Here is a 17,626-nt window from a genome sequence, read left to right as displayed (position 1 = left end):
AATTTAAAGACATCCCTATCTTAACACCAAGTATTGTTGGTGTTTAAATTAATATAGAGGGTTATGGGTAAATTGATTGATTTTTGTGATGTGGACACTTTGCTAAGTGTGTGTTAAAATCTGAATCTGGCCCAGATGATTTGGAGTATCTGGGCCATGATATTTTAGCCATTTTAGATCTACCTTGTTTTGGGCACTGTTTTTCCTATTTAAGCATTTTGTTGCCTTTTCGTTCTCTTTTCCACATTTCCTGTGTTGGCCATGATGCTAATTTGAACTGCACATCGACTAAATCCTCGCTTTCATGTGTCTGTCAAGTACCTTTTTTTAAATATTGTTATTACATCTCAACTTGCATTCTATTTGAATGCACATTCTAAAGATAGGATTTAGATTTAGATTTAGATTATGAGGACATGCAGTCCTCTTTTATTGTCATTTAGTAATGTATGCATTAAGAAATGATACAATGTTCCTCCAGTGTGATATCACAGAAACACAAGACAGACCAAGACTGAAAAACTGACAAAAACCACATAATTATAACATATAGTTACAACAGTGCAAGCAATACCGTAATTTGATGAAGAACAGACCATGGGCACAGTAAAAAAAGTCTCAAAGTCTTTCGAAAGTCCCATCATCTCACGCAGATGGTAGAAGGAAGAAAAAAAACTCTTCCTGCCATGAGCTTCCAGCGCCGCAAATTTGCCAATGCAGCATCCTGGAAGCACCCGACCACAGTCCGACTCTCAGTCCGTCCAAAAACTTTGAGCCTCCGACCAGCCCTCCAACACCAAGTGCCATCTCTGCCAAGCGCTTCGACCCCAGCTCCGGCCACCAGCAACAGGCAAAGCCAAGGATTTGGGGCCTTCCCCTCCGGAGATTCTTGATCGCACAGTAGCAGCAGCAGCAAACCGGGCATTTCAGAAGTTTCTCCAGATGTTCCTCTGTACTTCTCACATCCATCTCCATCAAATCAGGATTCTGCACGGCCCCTATTTAACAAGTATGATATAATTTCACTGGAGAGGCCGCGCGCACTGCGTCGCGCCACCATCTTCTCCTCCCTCCTATGTCAACAGGATCGGATGAGATATACCCCAGGCAACTGTGGGAAGCAAGGGAGGAGATTGCTGAGCCTCTTGCGATGGTCTTTGCGTCATTAATAGGGATGGGAGAAGTACTGGAGGATTGGAGGTTTGCAAATGTCATTCCCTTGTTCAAGAAAGGGAGGAGAGGTTACCCAAGAAATTATAGACCTGTGAGTCTGACTTCAGTGGTGAGCAATTTGTCAGAGAAGATCCTGAGAGGCAGGATTTATGAGCATTTGGAGAGACATAATCTGATTAGGGATAGTCAGCATGGCTTCGTCAAGGGCAGGTCGTGCCTTACGAGCCTGATTGAATTCTTTGAGGATGTAACAAAACACTAGAGCTGTGGAGGTAGTGTATATGGATTTCAATAAGGCATTTGATAAGGTTCCCCATGCAAAGCTTATTGAGAAAGTAAGGAGGCATGGGATCCAAGGGGAAATTGCTTTGTGGATCCAGAACTGGCTTGCCTACAGAAGGCAAAGGGTGGCTGTAGATGGTTCATATTCTGCAGGGAGATTGGTGACCAGTGGTGTTCCGCAGGGATCTGTTCTGGGACCCCTCCTCTTTGTGATTTTTATAAATGACCTGGATGAGGAAGTAGAAGGGTGGGTTAGTAAGTTTGCTGATGACACAAAGGTTGGGGGTGTTGTGGATAGTCTGGAGGGTTGTCAGAGGTTACAGTAGAACTTCGGTAGGATGCAGAACTGGGCTGAGAAGTGGCAGCTGGACTTCAACCCAGATAAGCGTGAAGTGGTTTATTTTGGTGGGTCCAATTTGAAGACAGAATATAATAAGACTCTTGGCAGTGTGGAGGAGCTGAGAGATCTTGGGGTCCGTGTTCATAGGACGCTCAAAACTGCTACGCAGGTTGAATATGTGGTTAAGAGAGCATATGGCGTGTTGGCAAATGACAACAGTGGGATTGAGTTCAAGAGCCCTGAGGTAATGTTACAGCTATATAAGACCCTGGTCAGACCCCACTTGGAGTACTGTGTTCAGTTATGGTCACCTCACTACAGGAAGGATGTGGATACTATAGAGAGAGTGTAGAGGATATCTACAAGGATGTTGCCTGAATTGGAAGGTGTACCTTATGAGAATAGGTTGAGTGGACTTGGCCTCTTCTCCTTGGAGCGACGGAGGATGAGAGGTGACCTGACAGAGGTGTATAAGATGATGAGGAGCACTCATCATGTGGATAGCCAGAGGCTTTTTCCCAGGGTTGAAATGGCTAACACGAGGGGGCGTAGTTTTAAGATGCTTGAAAATAGGTACCGAGGGGATGTCAGGGGTAAGTTTTTCACACAGAGAGTGGTGGGTGCATGGAATGCACTGCCGACAGCGGTGGTGGAGGTGGATACAATAGAGTCTTTCAGGAGCCTCTTTGATAGGTACATGGAGCTTAGAAAAATAGAGGGCTATGTATTGGGGAAATTCTAGACAGTCTCTAGAATAGGTTACATGGTCGGCACAACATTGTGGGCCGAAGGGCCTGTAACATACTGTGGACTTCTATGTTCTATGTTCCATTATTATCCAAGTTGCAGTAAGCTGATTTTTGCTGAGTGCTTTCTTCTTTGGCTGCATTTCCATTGAATTATAGGCCATGGCCAATACCAGTCTCACATTGCCAATATAAACTTGATGGATCTACAGAGATAACCCTCGGGAAATACAGAATTAGAAACGGCTGCAAGGGAGTTGTTGCTAAGATTCAAAAGGTGGGTCCTGTTTCAACAGAATTGCGATGTCATTTGCAATTTCAGCGTCTGCAATCTGTGTACTGAAATTCTGGATAATAATTTTGGGAGGGAACACAAAGCTGGATTTTAAATAAATGATGTCACTTTATAAAATAAATTCCAGTTGTAATTTTAAGAAGGGACAGGAGCTGGTAACTTGACCAGCCTTTGGTGGCTCCTGAAAATTTGCAGGAGGATACAATGGAGCCATAGCAAAGGGTTCATTGTGAACCAAGAAAAGAGTACACTGTTAAACATTTCATACCATTATGCCCAATGTCATAATAAAAACAAAAACATAATTTGCTCAAATTATTTGCTTTTACAAACCAGTTATGAAATGCTGGCAGTGAGCTCAGTCACAAATAATAGGCTCGGATGAACCAAGCTGGCCAGCTTCATATCACAATAGCACCACAGTAGATACATTTCTTAATGTCAGAGGAATCAAGGCTTATAGGAAAATGGGGGTACAGGATTCTGAAAAGCATGGTCATGTTATCACCTTCACTATGTAACATAGCATCGTGTTACTTGTCTGTGGCTCTGGTCAATTGCTGACTTTACATGGGATGTGAAATGCAAGGATTCAGCAAAATGACATCTATGGATTAGAGTGAAAACACATTGGGTGTTATTCTTGCTTTGCACAAACTCCAACCTACGAGAGGAGGAAGGAAATACAGAATGTACTTGTTCATTTATTTATTGAGAAAAATGATCCAGTATTGCATGTATTTTTTGGAAAAAGTATGTGAACCTCCTGGGTAATGCCCTCTACAAAAGCTATTTGGAGTCAGGTGTTGCAACCAATGAGATAAAATTGGAAGTGGGGGTTGTAGAGCTGCTCTGTTCTACAAAAAAGGCACACAAAGTCAGGTTATTGACAGAGCCTGATCTTCTAAAGAAAGACCTGTTTATGTGCACCATGCCTCGATCAAAACAACTTTCAGAGGACCTTGGATGAAAAGTTGTAGAGATGCATGAAACTAGAAGAGGCTCCAAAAGCATTTCTAAAGACCTGAGTGCTCATCAGTCCACAGCAAGAGAAATTGTCTACAAATGGAGGAAACTCAGTACTGTTGCTGAAGGGGGTGAAAAGGAACCCAAGGGTAACAGCAAAAGACCTGCAGAAATCTGCAGAACTTGATAAAGTCTCTGTTCATGTGTTCACTGTGAGAAAAACATTGAACGGGAATGGTTTTCATGGAAGGACATTGTTGTGATGTGAGCATTATTAAAAGTAAGTTAATACTAATTAGGATAATAGGGGGTTCTACTTCCGTTCTTTTTACTTCCGGTGTGCTTTTGTATATAGTGTGCCTGCCATGCCTTACGGGTTGTGAAAGCCTCTGTATGTACATAACATTTTGAAGTTCGAGATAAAGTTGTTTCTTTGGCATGAAGTTGTCGAGTGTGCCTTTTTCAAAGTAGAAGTTACTACAGGCACCACAGAGGAAACCACTGCTCTCCAAAAATCATTACTGCTCATCTTAAGTTTCCAAAAGTCCACCTGGATGTTCTACAATGCTTCTGGGACAATGTCTGTGGGCAGATGAGACAAAAGTTGAGCTTTTTGGCAGAAATGCACATTGCTATGTTTGGAGGAAAAAGGGCACTGCAGACCAACACCAAAACCTCATCCCAGCTGTGAATCATTGTGGAAGAAGCATCATGGTTTGAGGTTGCTTTGCTGCCTCAGGCCCTGGACAGCTTGCAATCATTGAGGGAACAATGGGTTCAAATTTGCATCAACACATTTTACAGGAGAATGTCAGGGTAGCAGTCCATCACCTGAAGCTTGATAGAAGTTGAATAATGCAACTTGACAAGAGTGAATCAACAATAGAATGGTTTGAAAAGAAGAAAATTTCTGTTTTGGAATGGCCGAGTCAAAGTCTTGACCTTAATCCTATGGAAGTGTTATGGAAGGACCTGGAGCAAGCAGTTCATGCAAGGAAGCCAACATCCCAGAGTTGAAGCAGTTTTGTAAAGAGGAATGGCCTAAAATTCCTCCAAGCTGATGTGCAAGACTGATCAACAGTTACCGGAAATGTTTGGTTGAAGTCATTGCCGTACAAAGGGTTCACACCAGTTACTGAAAGCAAAGGTTCACATACTTACTCCATAAATACATGTAATATTGGATAATGTTTCTCAATAAATAAATGAACAAGTATAATGTTGTTGTGTTATTTATTTAATTGAGTTCTCTTTATCTAGATTAAGGATGTGTGAAGATCTGATCACATTTTAGGTCATATTTATGCAGAAATAGAGAAAATTCTACAGGGTTCACAAACATTCTAGCAGCATTGTATATCCTTGCTGAATATATTTAATGACATGGCCTCCACTGACTCTTGAAGTAGAGAATATCAGTTTCACCACATTCTTGGTGAAGAAATTTCTCTTAAGGATGGCATATCCAATATCCTGAGGCTGTGACCATTGCTCTGGTGTCCCCAGTCAATAGAAAATCTTTTCTATATCAAGCCTATTTGTCCTGGTAGAACTTAATAGATTCCTGTGAGACCCCTTATTCTATATTCCAATGCAGATGAACATAATCAAACCAATCATCTCTTGATAAGCAAGTACTGCCATTGGATGATTCCATCTAGTAAAAACTGTGATGCAAACCACCCCCCCCCATCATAAGAACATTCATCTTCAGAGATGGAGACCAGGACTTCACAGACGCTGGAATGGGGTGTTAGCAAAGACCTGTACAGCTGCTCTGTGCAAAGCAACACACACACAATGGTGGAGGAACTCAGCAGGTCAGGCAGCATCTATAGAAATGAATAAACAGTTGATGTTTCAGGCTGAGGCCCTTCTACAGGACTGAGGAAAGATCCTGAAGGAGGGTCTCGGCCTGAAACGTCGACTATTTATTCATTTCCATAAATGCTGCTTGGCCTGTGGGTTTCCTCCACCATTTTGTGTGCATTGCTTTGGATTTCCAGCATCAGCAGGCTTTTGCGTGTTTATGCTCTGTGCAAAGCCTCTTTCGATTTAGTCCAGCATACCTTCTGCAAACCTGGATATGTTACTGTTAGTCCCTTCGTCCAAATCAGGGGCATAGGCACATATCCCTGCCCACCTCTCTAGTCAGAGTCTGCCCCTGGAAAATGACCATTTAACTCTTACTCTTCTCCTCCTATCTGTCAAACAATTCTCAGTTAATTATCTTCAAACCCATGCACACTGGATTCTGGTTAATTGGGACACAACAGGATCAGTACATTTTGGCCCATTTAAGCACCTGGCCCAATTAAACAAAGTTTCATGGAAATAGTTAAAAAGATATTAAAAAAAACAAACTACCATTTAACTGAGTAACAACTTAGGTATTTAAATGAAATACAGAATAAATTAGAATGTGATCGATACTACTACAGTACTATAAAACTGTGTATTAGTGACACAAGTGTGCAGTTATGGTCCAAATGGAGAGGAAGAGACACTGAAGCGGAAGAACAGTTCATTGACTTTTAATATGAACTGTGCAGGAAATAAAGGAAGAACAATAAATGTTAGGTCAACAGGTATGTTAATTAAAACTCTCAGACTGTAAACTAATGCCTAAACTGTGGCTAGGAAGCAGTAATTTCATACTAACTCAATACTGCTCAATCTAAAAGGTAGTTTTCCTGGAACATGGATAAAGGTATGCAGGGAGCATAGATGTTACTGTGCTTTTGGTCAAGTCTTGACAAGAATCGAATGAGTGGAATGGAGGAAATACCACCACAGTGAAACACTAATTAGCTGGAACATGCATACTCATGAGGGTGATTTTCAAATTCTGCAGCCCGCGTGCGACAGCGCGCAGACCCCATGGCAGATTCCATGATTGTGACAATTAGTTCCTAATAGTCATCGATGGAGGAATTCATCTGGTGTGCATGTTCTTTTGATTGACTGTAAATAATCAAAATCACCACAGACACCTAGTATAGACAATAGGCGGCCTTCAAACAATGCTGTCAATGATAGCATCCCTGAAATCTTCACTTTTATTGTAACATTCAAGATGATTTTTGATACCTTCAAATTCTTTGTGCTACCTAACTTGTTGAAGTACTGAAATTGTTTCATTTTCATTCTTGGCCATTTTTGTCAGGAATGCTTGGAACCACAGTGAGCAAAACATTTCTGAATTGTCTTACTTTACTGCTTATTTCTTGCCAATGATCAGAGACAAAAATCACTGCTTTTTGAACACAAGTGCTTGCAACAGACTCCTGTCCCAATTAAACAGCATAGTGTCCCAAATAAATGAAGAGATCTCGGCTAATCTTGATTAACTCTTTAAGAGTTGTCGCAAATAAGTGGCTGCCCCAATTAACTGATGGCCCAATTCACCAGAATCCACAGTTCTTTAATTTTGCACATTAATCTCCTAATTGGGATGTTATTGCAAGCATTTGGAAGTTCAAAAATACCACATCTGTTTGTTCTTCCTTCCCTATTCCACTGGTTACATGGTCAAATAAAAATTCGGTGGATTTATTAAGCATGAATTCTCTTTCACAAAACAAAAGTGACCTTGTCCAGTCCAGTTTATGTTTCCCACGTGTTCTGTGATTGCATTTCTGTTATTAATAAGTCAGACACTTGGATAAAGGGGAAAGTGGGGTGAGGGAAGAGCAAAAGACATAGCTTATGTTACTCATTGCAGATTGAAAGAACACACACAACCCCTGCCTTCTTGGTGTACAAAATAAGACCATAAGATATAGGAGCAGAATTAGGTCATTTGGTCTATCAAGTCTGCTCTGCCATTCTGTCATGGCCAATCCATTTTTCATAAGACCATTAGAAACAGGAGCAGAATTAGGCATTCATCCCATCAAGTCTGCTCCACCATTCCATCATGGCTGATCCCAGATCCCACTCAACACTATACATATGCCTACTTGCTATGTCCTTTGATGCCCTGAATGATCAGGAAACAATCAACTTCTGCCTTAATATACCTACGGACTTGGCCTTCGCTGCAGTCTGTGGCAGAGCATTCCATAGATTCACAACTCTCCAGCTAAAAAAAAAATTCCTTCTTACCTCTGTTATAAAAGGTCAGCCCTCAATTCTGAGGCTGTGCCCTCTAGTTCTGGATATCCTCACTATAGGAAACATCCTCTCCACATCCACCCTATCTAGCCCTTTCAACATTTGGTTGGTTTCAATGAGATCCCCACGCATTCTTCTAAATTCCAGCAAGTACAGGCCCAAAGCTGTCAAATGCTCCTCATATATCAATCCCTTCATTCCCAGAATCATCCTTGTGAACCTCCTTTGGACTCTCTCCAATGACAACACATCTTTTCTGAGATATGGGGACCAAACTTGTAGACAATACTCCAAGTGTGGCCTGGCTAGTGTCTTATAAAGGCTCAGCATTATCTCCTTGCTTTTATATTCTATTCCCCTTGAAATAAATGCCAACTGTGCATTCACGTATATCACCATTGATTCGACCTGTGAATTAATCTTCCTGGAGCCTAGTATGGACTCCTAAGTCCCTCTGCACTTCTGATGTTTGTACCTTCTCCCCATTTAGATACTAGTCCACACTATTGTTCTTTGACCAAAATTCATTATCATACATTTCCCAACACTGCATTCCAACTACCAATTCTTTGCCTATTCTTCCAATTTGTCTAAGTCCTGCTGCAATGGCATTTTCCTCAGCACTACCTACCCCTCCACCTACCTTTGTATCACCCGCAACTTTGCCACAAAGCCAGCAATTCCATTATCCAAATTATTGACAAACTGGCAGCCATTCAGAAAAGGCCCCTTTTATTCCCACTCGCTACCTCCTGCCTGTCAGCCATTCCTCTATCCATGCCAGTATCTTTCCTGTAATGCCATAGGATTTTACCTTGTTAATCAGCCTCATGTATGGCACCTTATCAAATTCTTGATAAGATGATCATTCTACAGACCTTCATCACAGGAACCACAGACAAAAAGTGCTCAAATGAAATGCTGTTCTGTACAACCCTCCATCCCCACAGACCTGCAAAGAATAAGCATCCTATTCCCTCTGCTCAGTCGAAGAGGTATACCAACTGTACTCAGAAGAGCCCGGATTGTTGCCACAGAGATCCCCTGCAGATGCAAAGGCTGGGAGATTTCTAGTTCAAGCAGAGCAGTGAGGGACTGGTGGGAGTGTGAGGGATCAGGAAGCAGGTGTGAGTGGCTCCTTCCAACCTGAACTGCTAGTGAGTATTCAGAACTTTTGGTGCCGTTTCAAAACACCTTTTGATCTTTTTTTATTCCCATCACAGACAACTCACTGTGGAGCATTTTCATACAGTTGGAAGAGGACAGTAACATCATTCTTCAGCGCGCTCTGATAGAAACCAATCTACCACTCCAGAGGACAAAAACTTAGGATTGATATCGAAAGCAGAAAGGATGCAGAAATGATGCAAAGGAAGATACTAAAGCACAGAAATAAGATTTGCCTTTTAGGTTTTGAGTTGTAGTAAAATGGCAACATCATGTTTATTATCCTGAGTGTAATTGAATGTTTTCTGTAATGACTTATCTGAGTAAAGGTAATAGCCATTTATTTGAAATGGCTATCAAACTGCTGTGAAATGTTCACTTCCTGTGCACTTGTAAACCCAGACGTGTATTAAGGGTTTTATGGTTTCTTTTTATATCTTTGAGGATCCAATGCAAACAGCTCAACATAATGAACTGGAGCAAGCCCATAGAATAGAAGCCCAATAGCGTGCTCATTTAGTTTTACTATAAGTTCTGACTATTAGCACCTGCACAATGTGGAATCAAGGGGGAGCGGGGTAGCTAAAATTACAACCCACGGTGTTTCTCCGCTTATTATTAATGCTGCATTTGGTTTGATGACCCTGTCCCCAGTTTCTGCCACACTCCATCCCTTGCTTCCTTGTTTTGCTGTGCAACTCCTTACATGATTTAGAATTGTTAAAAATATGAAAACCTGATGAGCTAACACAGTCGGAACATTAAATTAGAAGTTTTTAAATTTGCAGTCTGATTTGAAAGTAGTTTTCAATAACTCTATGAAGTTCATAACCTGGCTTGCTGTGAAATGTGTGGAGCAAGGTGTTATGGCATATTCTGGAGCTACAGTTTATAGAAAATATTAATTTCAGTGGAAACCAGTCTTCAGATTTGAATGTGGATTGTAAATTGAATTTAAAATGCAGCCCAGAACAATGGTCTTCCTGGAGCTGCCAGGGCTGATTGCAAACCAGAAAACGCCCATTGACCTGAGATGTCTGCATATGCATGAATGCAGCTAAAAGACAATGGTGATTAACATTCAATCTAAATTTCTGGAGTGCTGGTGTCAAGATTTAGGTGTTTGAAAATTATATGCAACTCAAATGAAACATTGTCAAACCAAAGTATTGAAATAAATAATGTCATTGTAACTATTGAAATTGTATTGAGTTACCATTGATCTTAAGAGTATAAAAATGTGATGTACTTTGAGTTTAGGAGGCCTCTTCTTCCAAGAGTATCACCAGTATGATTCCTGCTTGTCTGGCTCAATAAAGACTTCTATAAAGTATCCAGAAGGCAAGGCAGGAGCAGAGGGAACTGCGTAAACTCCAGACAGAGTTGCAGCAACTTCTCCTTCTGCAGTCGAAGGGGGTGGATGTCAGGGAGGAATTGCGAGAGGTGAAGGGCCGGCAAGCCCAGCGCCTCGCCGCTGAATCCTCCAAGATCATCTTCCGATCAAGGGTCCAAACCGTGGAGCAGGACGAGACGTGCTCACGCTTCTTCTTCCAAAAGGTGCACAGGGGGAGCTCTGTGATCCACAACCTTAAGGAAGAGGATGGCTCAGTCGCGTCCTCGCAGACCGGCATACTGAGGATCTGCAAGTCCTTCTATGCCGGTCTGTACAACGAAAAGGCCACAGAATCCACAGCCTCCCGCAACTTCCTGTCGTCTATCACGCAGGTCTTAGACGACGGCAAGTGGGAGAGTCTGGATCAGCCACTGACCCTGGACGAGCTGACAGGCTCCATCCGTTCCTTTGGGTCGGGTAAGACTTCCGGAAGCGACGGCTTACCGGCTGAGTTGTACTCGGCTCTGTGGAACTGGATGGGCCCAGACCTGCTGGAAGTGTACAACGCTATGCTTCGGGCCGGCAGTATGTCTGAGTCCATGAGGGAGGGCATCATCCCTCCCTCATGGACTCATCTACAAGCAGAAGGGGGAAAGGGAGGACATTAGAAATTGGAGACCCATCTCTCTCCTGAATGTGGATTACAAGATCCTGTCCAAGGCGATCGCCAGCAGGGTCAAGTCTGCTCTGGGACAGGTGATCAACCCAGACCAAACCTGTGCTGTACCGGGCAGGAAGATCTCAGACAGCCTCGCGCTGCTGAGGGACACCATCGCCTACGTGCAGGACAGGGGGGTGGACGCCTGCCTGGTTAGCTTGGACCGGGAGAAAGCCTTCGACAGGATATCGCACATGTACATGGCGGACGTGCTCTCCAAAATGGGATTTGGGGAGGGAATCCGGAATTGGATTAGACTGCTCTACACAAACATCCGTAGTGCAGTCCAGGTCAACGGGTGGGAAATAGACAGCTTCCCCATCAGGTCTGGAGACAGGCAGGGCTGTCTCCTCTCCCCTGTCTTGTTTGTCTGCTGCATAGAACCCTTTGCGGAAGCCATCAGGAGGGATGAGGGCATAAGGGGGGTGACGCTGCCAGGCAGTGGAGGGACCCAAGTGAAGACCTCCCTGTACATGGACAACGTCACCGTCTTCTGCTCTGATCCGAGGTCAGTTCGCAGGTTGATTGGCACCTGCGAACAGTTCGAGCTAGCGTCGGGGGCCAGGGTCAACTGCACGAAGAGCGAAGCCATGCTCTTCGGCAACTGGCCAGACCGATCCAGCGTCCCCTTCACCATCAGGTCTGACCACGTGAAGGTGTTGGGGATCTGGTTCGGAGGGGCTGAGGCGTGCAACAAGAACTGGCAGGAGCGGACTGCCAAGGTGAAACAGAAACTGGGACTGTGGGGAGGGCGCTCCCTGTCGATAATGGGCAAGAACCTGGTCATCAGGTGTGAGGTGCTCTCAGGGCTGCTGTACTTGGCGCAGGTCTGGCCCGTTCCCCCACTCCTACAGCTCGGAAATCACCCGGGCTGTCTTCAGGTTCGTCTGGGGATCCAAGATGGAGTGGGTGAGACGGACCGTCATGCACAAGTCCCTGGGCAACGGGGGCAAGAACGTCCCCAATGTCGCCCTCACCCTGATGGCCAGCTTCATATGTGGCTGCATCAGGTTGTGTGTAGAACCCAGGTATGTGGGCACCAAGTACCACTATGTGCCCAGGTTCTACCTGTAGCCCTGGCTACGAAGGATGGGTCTGGTCCCACTACCGCACAACGCCCCAGTCAGCTGGTCGTTGCCGCCATACCTGTCCTTCGTAGAGAAGTTCTTCCAGGACAATGCCTTTGACCACAGGGCCATCAGGCAGTGGACAGCACGTAATGTCCTGCAGGCACTGCAGGAGAAGGACGTGATGGACACAGTGGGGTGGTTCCCTGAGCAGACTGTCCAGTTCATCTGGCAAAATGCCTCATCGCCAGATCTCACCAACAGGCACCAAGACCTCGCCTGGCTGGCGGTGAGAGGGGCCCTCCCAGTCAGAGCCCTCCTGTACGCCCAGAACGTCGTCTCCGCACCCCACTGCCCACGGGAGCACTGCAGTGAGGAGGAGTCTGTGACCAACCTCTTTGCACACTGCCAGTTCGCAAAGAGGGTGTGGAGGAGGATGGAAGGGCTAGTGTCACGTTTTATCCCCAGCAGCTGCGTAACAGAGGACTCTCTGATCTACGGGCTGTTCCCGGGGACGCACACGGAGACCAACATCCGGTGCTGCTGGCAGATCATCAACTCGGTGAAAGACGCTCTTTGGTCGGCCCGAAACTTGATGATCTACCAGCACATGGAGATGTCCGTGGGAGAATGCTGCCGACTGGCACATTCTAGGCTGCAGGAGTACGTGCTGAGGGACGCACTGAAACTCGGTGCAGCCACCGCAAGGGCCCGGTGGGGAAGGACCACAGTATAGGTTTCTCCACCCGTGGGAGTGGGAGGGGTCGGTGGGAGGGGAGTATACCCCTCAACAATGATGTGGTAAGCTGAACTACTGGAGTGCCACGTGGGTGGCTATAAATACGGATATGTACTGACTATAATGGAAACGTATGTAAAGGATGAAAAGTTATTGAATGGTTCATTGTATATATTTATTTTTGAATAAAGTATATTTTGAAATAAAAAAAAATAAAGACTTCTATATCCACCAGCGTCTCTCTGGTGACTTCATTCACAGTCACACGAAAAGGACTTTTTAGACATCTGCAGTTGACTCCTGTTGTATAAATGCACCTTAATTTGAACTCCCTTTCCAGTTAAACTAAGGCTTAATGCACACAAATGTAGAGAAGGTTACTTATTCTATAGGTAAGTTTCTAAAAGCTAGCTCAAATTCTATATTTTTTCCTAAATTTAATTCTGTCACTATAGAAAGACAAATCCAATGGAAGTCTATGTAATAGGTTACTTAATCCATTTGGAAGGAAGACACATCTGCTGTATACATTGTAATTATCCCCAAATTGTTCAAAGGTTAGATTTGTATCCCAGTTACTACTGACTATATTGATCATATGTTAAGCCCATTAAATATATAATTTACAACAAGTACAATATAGTAACAAAATGTTGAAAATTGACAAGAGAATCATTGAAATTAGGTGACATAAAATTTAAACACATCCCACATTTAAGGTACATTTTACCTTGGAGAAGTCTTCGATATGAGTTCTGAAACTTTCTGCATGTAATCAGTGGCAAGCACTACGATTTCTTCATCCTCTGAAAAATTATCATGAAATATTCTGTGTAGTAAATGTCTCCACTGAATCTGCGAAATTAAATGAAAGGTCAAGCCTGGATCAGTAAGTTGACTTAAAGGTGAGGCGAATCATTTTACTTTACAAACACTCAACAAAGGCTACTCACAGTTGGTGCAATGTGCTGTAACTCTCTTAAAGTGATTTTGTTGTACATGGTATTGATGTCTCTTCTTACAGAATCAGACTCAGAGATTGTTATCTTCATATTTTTGGGGAAATAAATGAAGTTAGATATTTCCATAATATGAACTGTTGTAAGATATTTTACTTAAATTGATCTGTTAGTTGCACTTGAACAATAAAACAAAACAAGGACACAAATAATGGTTGGCAAGTTGCACTTGTCTCTGACAGATATTGCTAAAGAAGCAACAGATTCAAATCAAAATCACAATCAGGTTTAATATCACTGTCATACATCGTGAAAGTTGTTAATTTGCAGAAGCTTTACAGTGCAGTGCTGTATCTAAAAACTATAAATTACAGTAAGAAATATATATTAAAATTTAAATTAAACAATGAGTGAAAATAGAGTGCAAAATAGCGAATTTGTGTCATTTGTCTAATCTCTCGATGAGAATAAGTTACTTTGGCAATTCAAGTTCAATCTACTAATTTTGCCATCCTTCCTATTGATTCCTGCATGGAACACAACATTTGTGTACAAGATTTGTGGGCAGATTTCCCAACACTGATCATTTTTTATGACTCCTTGTACTTGTGGAAGTTGTAACGCTTGCAATAGACATATAAATGTCCATGCCACGCGGAACAGCAGTCCTATTTATTTTTTCAGAATTTAGATGTAACACTCCCACAACAATTTTTGTTTGCACTTTTTCCTGTCATTGTTTCATTTAATTCCATTTTTTTCCCCCCAGGCAAACTGCTTGCTGAATTGGTCTTTTTCTAGAACACCTTGAGTACACAAATCTCTCCAGAGCTATATAGATTTATTGAAATAGAATAGAATTGTACATAAACCATTCAAGATTTCATTCTTTAAAGGGTTGGAAAGAGCAATCCGGTGGTCCCCTCCCAGCTTCTTTTTAAATGGCCCTGCAAATATTTGTTCTAATTTCCTTTTTGATAGTTACTAATGAATTTACTTCCACTGCTTCATCATGCAGTGAACTCCAAATGCGTAGATTCAATTTTTAGAAATGTTGGGGGTATTGTAACATTAGTACTTGCATTGCTGTTTTTTGTGCCTTGATAAACATTTTGTCTTTTCTGCATTCCTCTTTTACAGACCTCAGTAAAGTTTAACCATAATTGACTGATCTTTGACTATAACTTTTCTTTGTATTAATGACAGCCTCAGTTTGATCTAAAGTAGTAAATAGCAGTCAGTCAATCTGCTTTAATGTCAAGACCAGAATTGAGTATTGATCTGCAGGAGAGTTTCATAGCCTAAGTTCTAACACCATTTGGTATTGGATCTGAGCATTTAGACTGTGTACATTATTTATAACCTATTTTTGTAGTAATCCATTAGCTGCTTCCAAAGAATATCAGTTATGACTATAATTAGAAGTAAAACAGGCATGATAAATTTAAAATAAATCCCTGTCAAAGGCTGACAGGAATTCAATCAGTTTGGTGTTTTACTTACATTTGCCAATTGTATCTCCAACTGTAGTATCTCTTCTGTCTTCTTTTTGGCATTTTCACCTCCAAGAAGGTTTACTAATTTCTCCATTAGTTCTTTATATGCAATTAAAATCTGCACAATATAAAATATAAGTTGACAGTATATCAGCTGAGTTTCTTTTCATAATATTTTGCCAATCTTACAGGTTTTTGTCTCCTCCAAATCAGAATATATAATTATTCATCCCAAGAGTAGATTATTGAGATTTAAATTGATTTTTTTTCTTCTCTAAAGGATTTTCTGACACCTTTTCACAAATCAATAAGAAAACATTGTTTTGCTGCCACAAATGGAAATACATAATAGAAAAGCAAACAAGAAATGACTGAAACAACCTACCTAGACTGTGGCACTGTGGTAATTGGACAATTTACTTTCTGGGACATTACCAAAACATAGAGAAGAATCCATGATTTACCTACTATAATTTCAATGTTTTACACATAAAAACTCTTAACTATGAATCTGTTAATTTCTGTAATCTGAAAAAGGTGGGGGGCAGGAAAATGATGGATTCATATTCTCAGCAGTGAAGCACAATGAATTCACAATGTTGATTCTGACACCCAAGTTCGAAGGTAGATTTTTTTAAAATACAGCATGTAAACACTTCATCTGACTGATTCTTGTAAATGTCTGAAATGGAATAAGACTGGGGTATTCTAAAACGACTCTTTGTTTTCCAAGAAACCTCAGGAGATGAAATACAAGCAAAAGACCTGCAATGACAATGCATCATGAAATTCATTTCAGCTGGTGTCACCGCTGGTAAGGAAGACCTGCTGGAAGGCTGAAACGCACATTTACCAGTGAAAGAGTGGAGATTGGTAGCTTTATTTTTAACTGGAGATTAGACAGTACCTGATAAAGCTAAATAATAATTGGATCTCAGCCATTGTCTGTGCAATTAAGGTTGGATATTTATTCCTGTAAGTGTGGCTGTCGTTGGAAGATTGAGAGCCATTGCATCTTTCATCATTAAAAGAACTTCAATTCAGTCAATGCAGCGATATACACAACATGGAAAAGTTAAATCATTTCGATCCACTGTCAATTTCATACTGAAAGGTCAGAAACTAGAGGGAAACTGAAAAACACACAAAGTAAAACATTACTGATTTTCCTCCACTTTTATCCAGCGAAATACCCAGCAGAAAGAAAGGTAAGAAAGCCCAGAGCTCACAATTGAGTTCCATCCATTCCTATCATAACTCTAAACTCAGCCATTCCAATGATTTCCTGGATGACCTTCCACAAGAAGCATGAGAAAACAGTTAGGAGTAGGTATTCTCGTCCCTTTGCATGGTGGTGTTTCCCAGTCTCTCACCATTAAAAAAAAATACTGAATGCTTATATTTTCCTGTAATTTACCGCATCTATCACTGATGAGTGCTCGCTCATTCTGCTTCAGCTATCACTCTTAGGCCTCTGCATCCACGTCATCTCTCACAGTTCTATTTCATCCATTCAGCGACTCAAACCCGTTCCCACATCCCACGTGATCATGGATGAGCTTCCCTCTTTTTTCTGCTGTACCCAATATGCTTTGGACCTTTTAATATACAGTGATCTATGAACCTCTGATCTGAATACAATCAATGACTGAGGTAGAGAATTCCAAAGATTCGTTAACCTTGAAAGAGGGAGTTCTTCTCTCCTCAGTCCTAAATAGCCAACACCCTATTGTTGAGATTGTGCCTTTCGTTCCAGATTTCTCAGGCAAGGGAAAACCCCTCTCTGTATTCACTTTGTAAAGCCTTCTAAACATTTAGAATGTTTCAATGAGGTCACCTCTCATTCTTCTAAATTCCAGAGATTGGATCTCTCAATCTCTCCTCAGATGACAGCCCCACCATTCTTGGAACAAATCTGTTGAATTTGTGCACTTTCTCTGTAGCAAGTACAGCCTTTTGCAGACTGAACACTATTCTTCAGGTGCAGTATCACCAAGATCCTGTCACAACCACGGATTCGGCAGCGCAGCAGATACAGCAATTGTGCTCGTGAATATGCACGTGTCAGCTAATTATTACTTTGTGATAGTATTTAACTCAGAATCAGGTTTATTATCACTGGCATGTGACGTGAAATTTGTTAATTTAGCAGCAGCAGCCCAATGCAATACATAATCTAGCAGAGAGTGAAAAAATAAAACATAATAATAAATAAACAAGTAAATCAAT

General features: G+C 42.0%; 1 protein-coding gene across 1 annotated transcript in view; it reads right to left on the bottom strand.

Annotated features, from left to right (window-relative positions):
* Positions 1 to 17,626, bottom strand: part of LOC140195895 (endothelin-converting enzyme-like 1) — a 117,743-nt gene that overhangs the window by 48,224 nt on the left and 51,893 nt on the right. The window contains exons 3-5 of the mRNA XM_072254551.1: positions 15,405 to 15,515; positions 13,896 to 13,988; positions 13,673 to 13,797 (exon numbers count right to left, since the gene is read on the bottom strand). Coding sequence (XP_072110652.1) covers positions 13,673 to 13,797; positions 13,896 to 13,988; positions 15,405 to 15,515 — 329 coding nt within the window. The remainder of the gene's footprint in view (positions 1 to 13,672; positions 13,798 to 13,895; positions 13,989 to 15,404; positions 15,516 to 17,626) is intronic.

This window comes from Mobula birostris, chromosome 4, assembly GCF_030028105.1.
Source record: "Mobula birostris isolate sMobBir1 chromosome 4, sMobBir1.hap1, whole genome shotgun sequence".
In the NCBI taxonomy this organism is placed as follows: Eukaryota; Metazoa; Chordata; class Chondrichthyes; order Myliobatiformes; family Myliobatidae; genus Mobula; species Mobula birostris.
The sequence above is the reverse complement of the archived record's forward strand: the minus strand, read 5'-3'. Positions and strand labels throughout refer to the sequence as shown.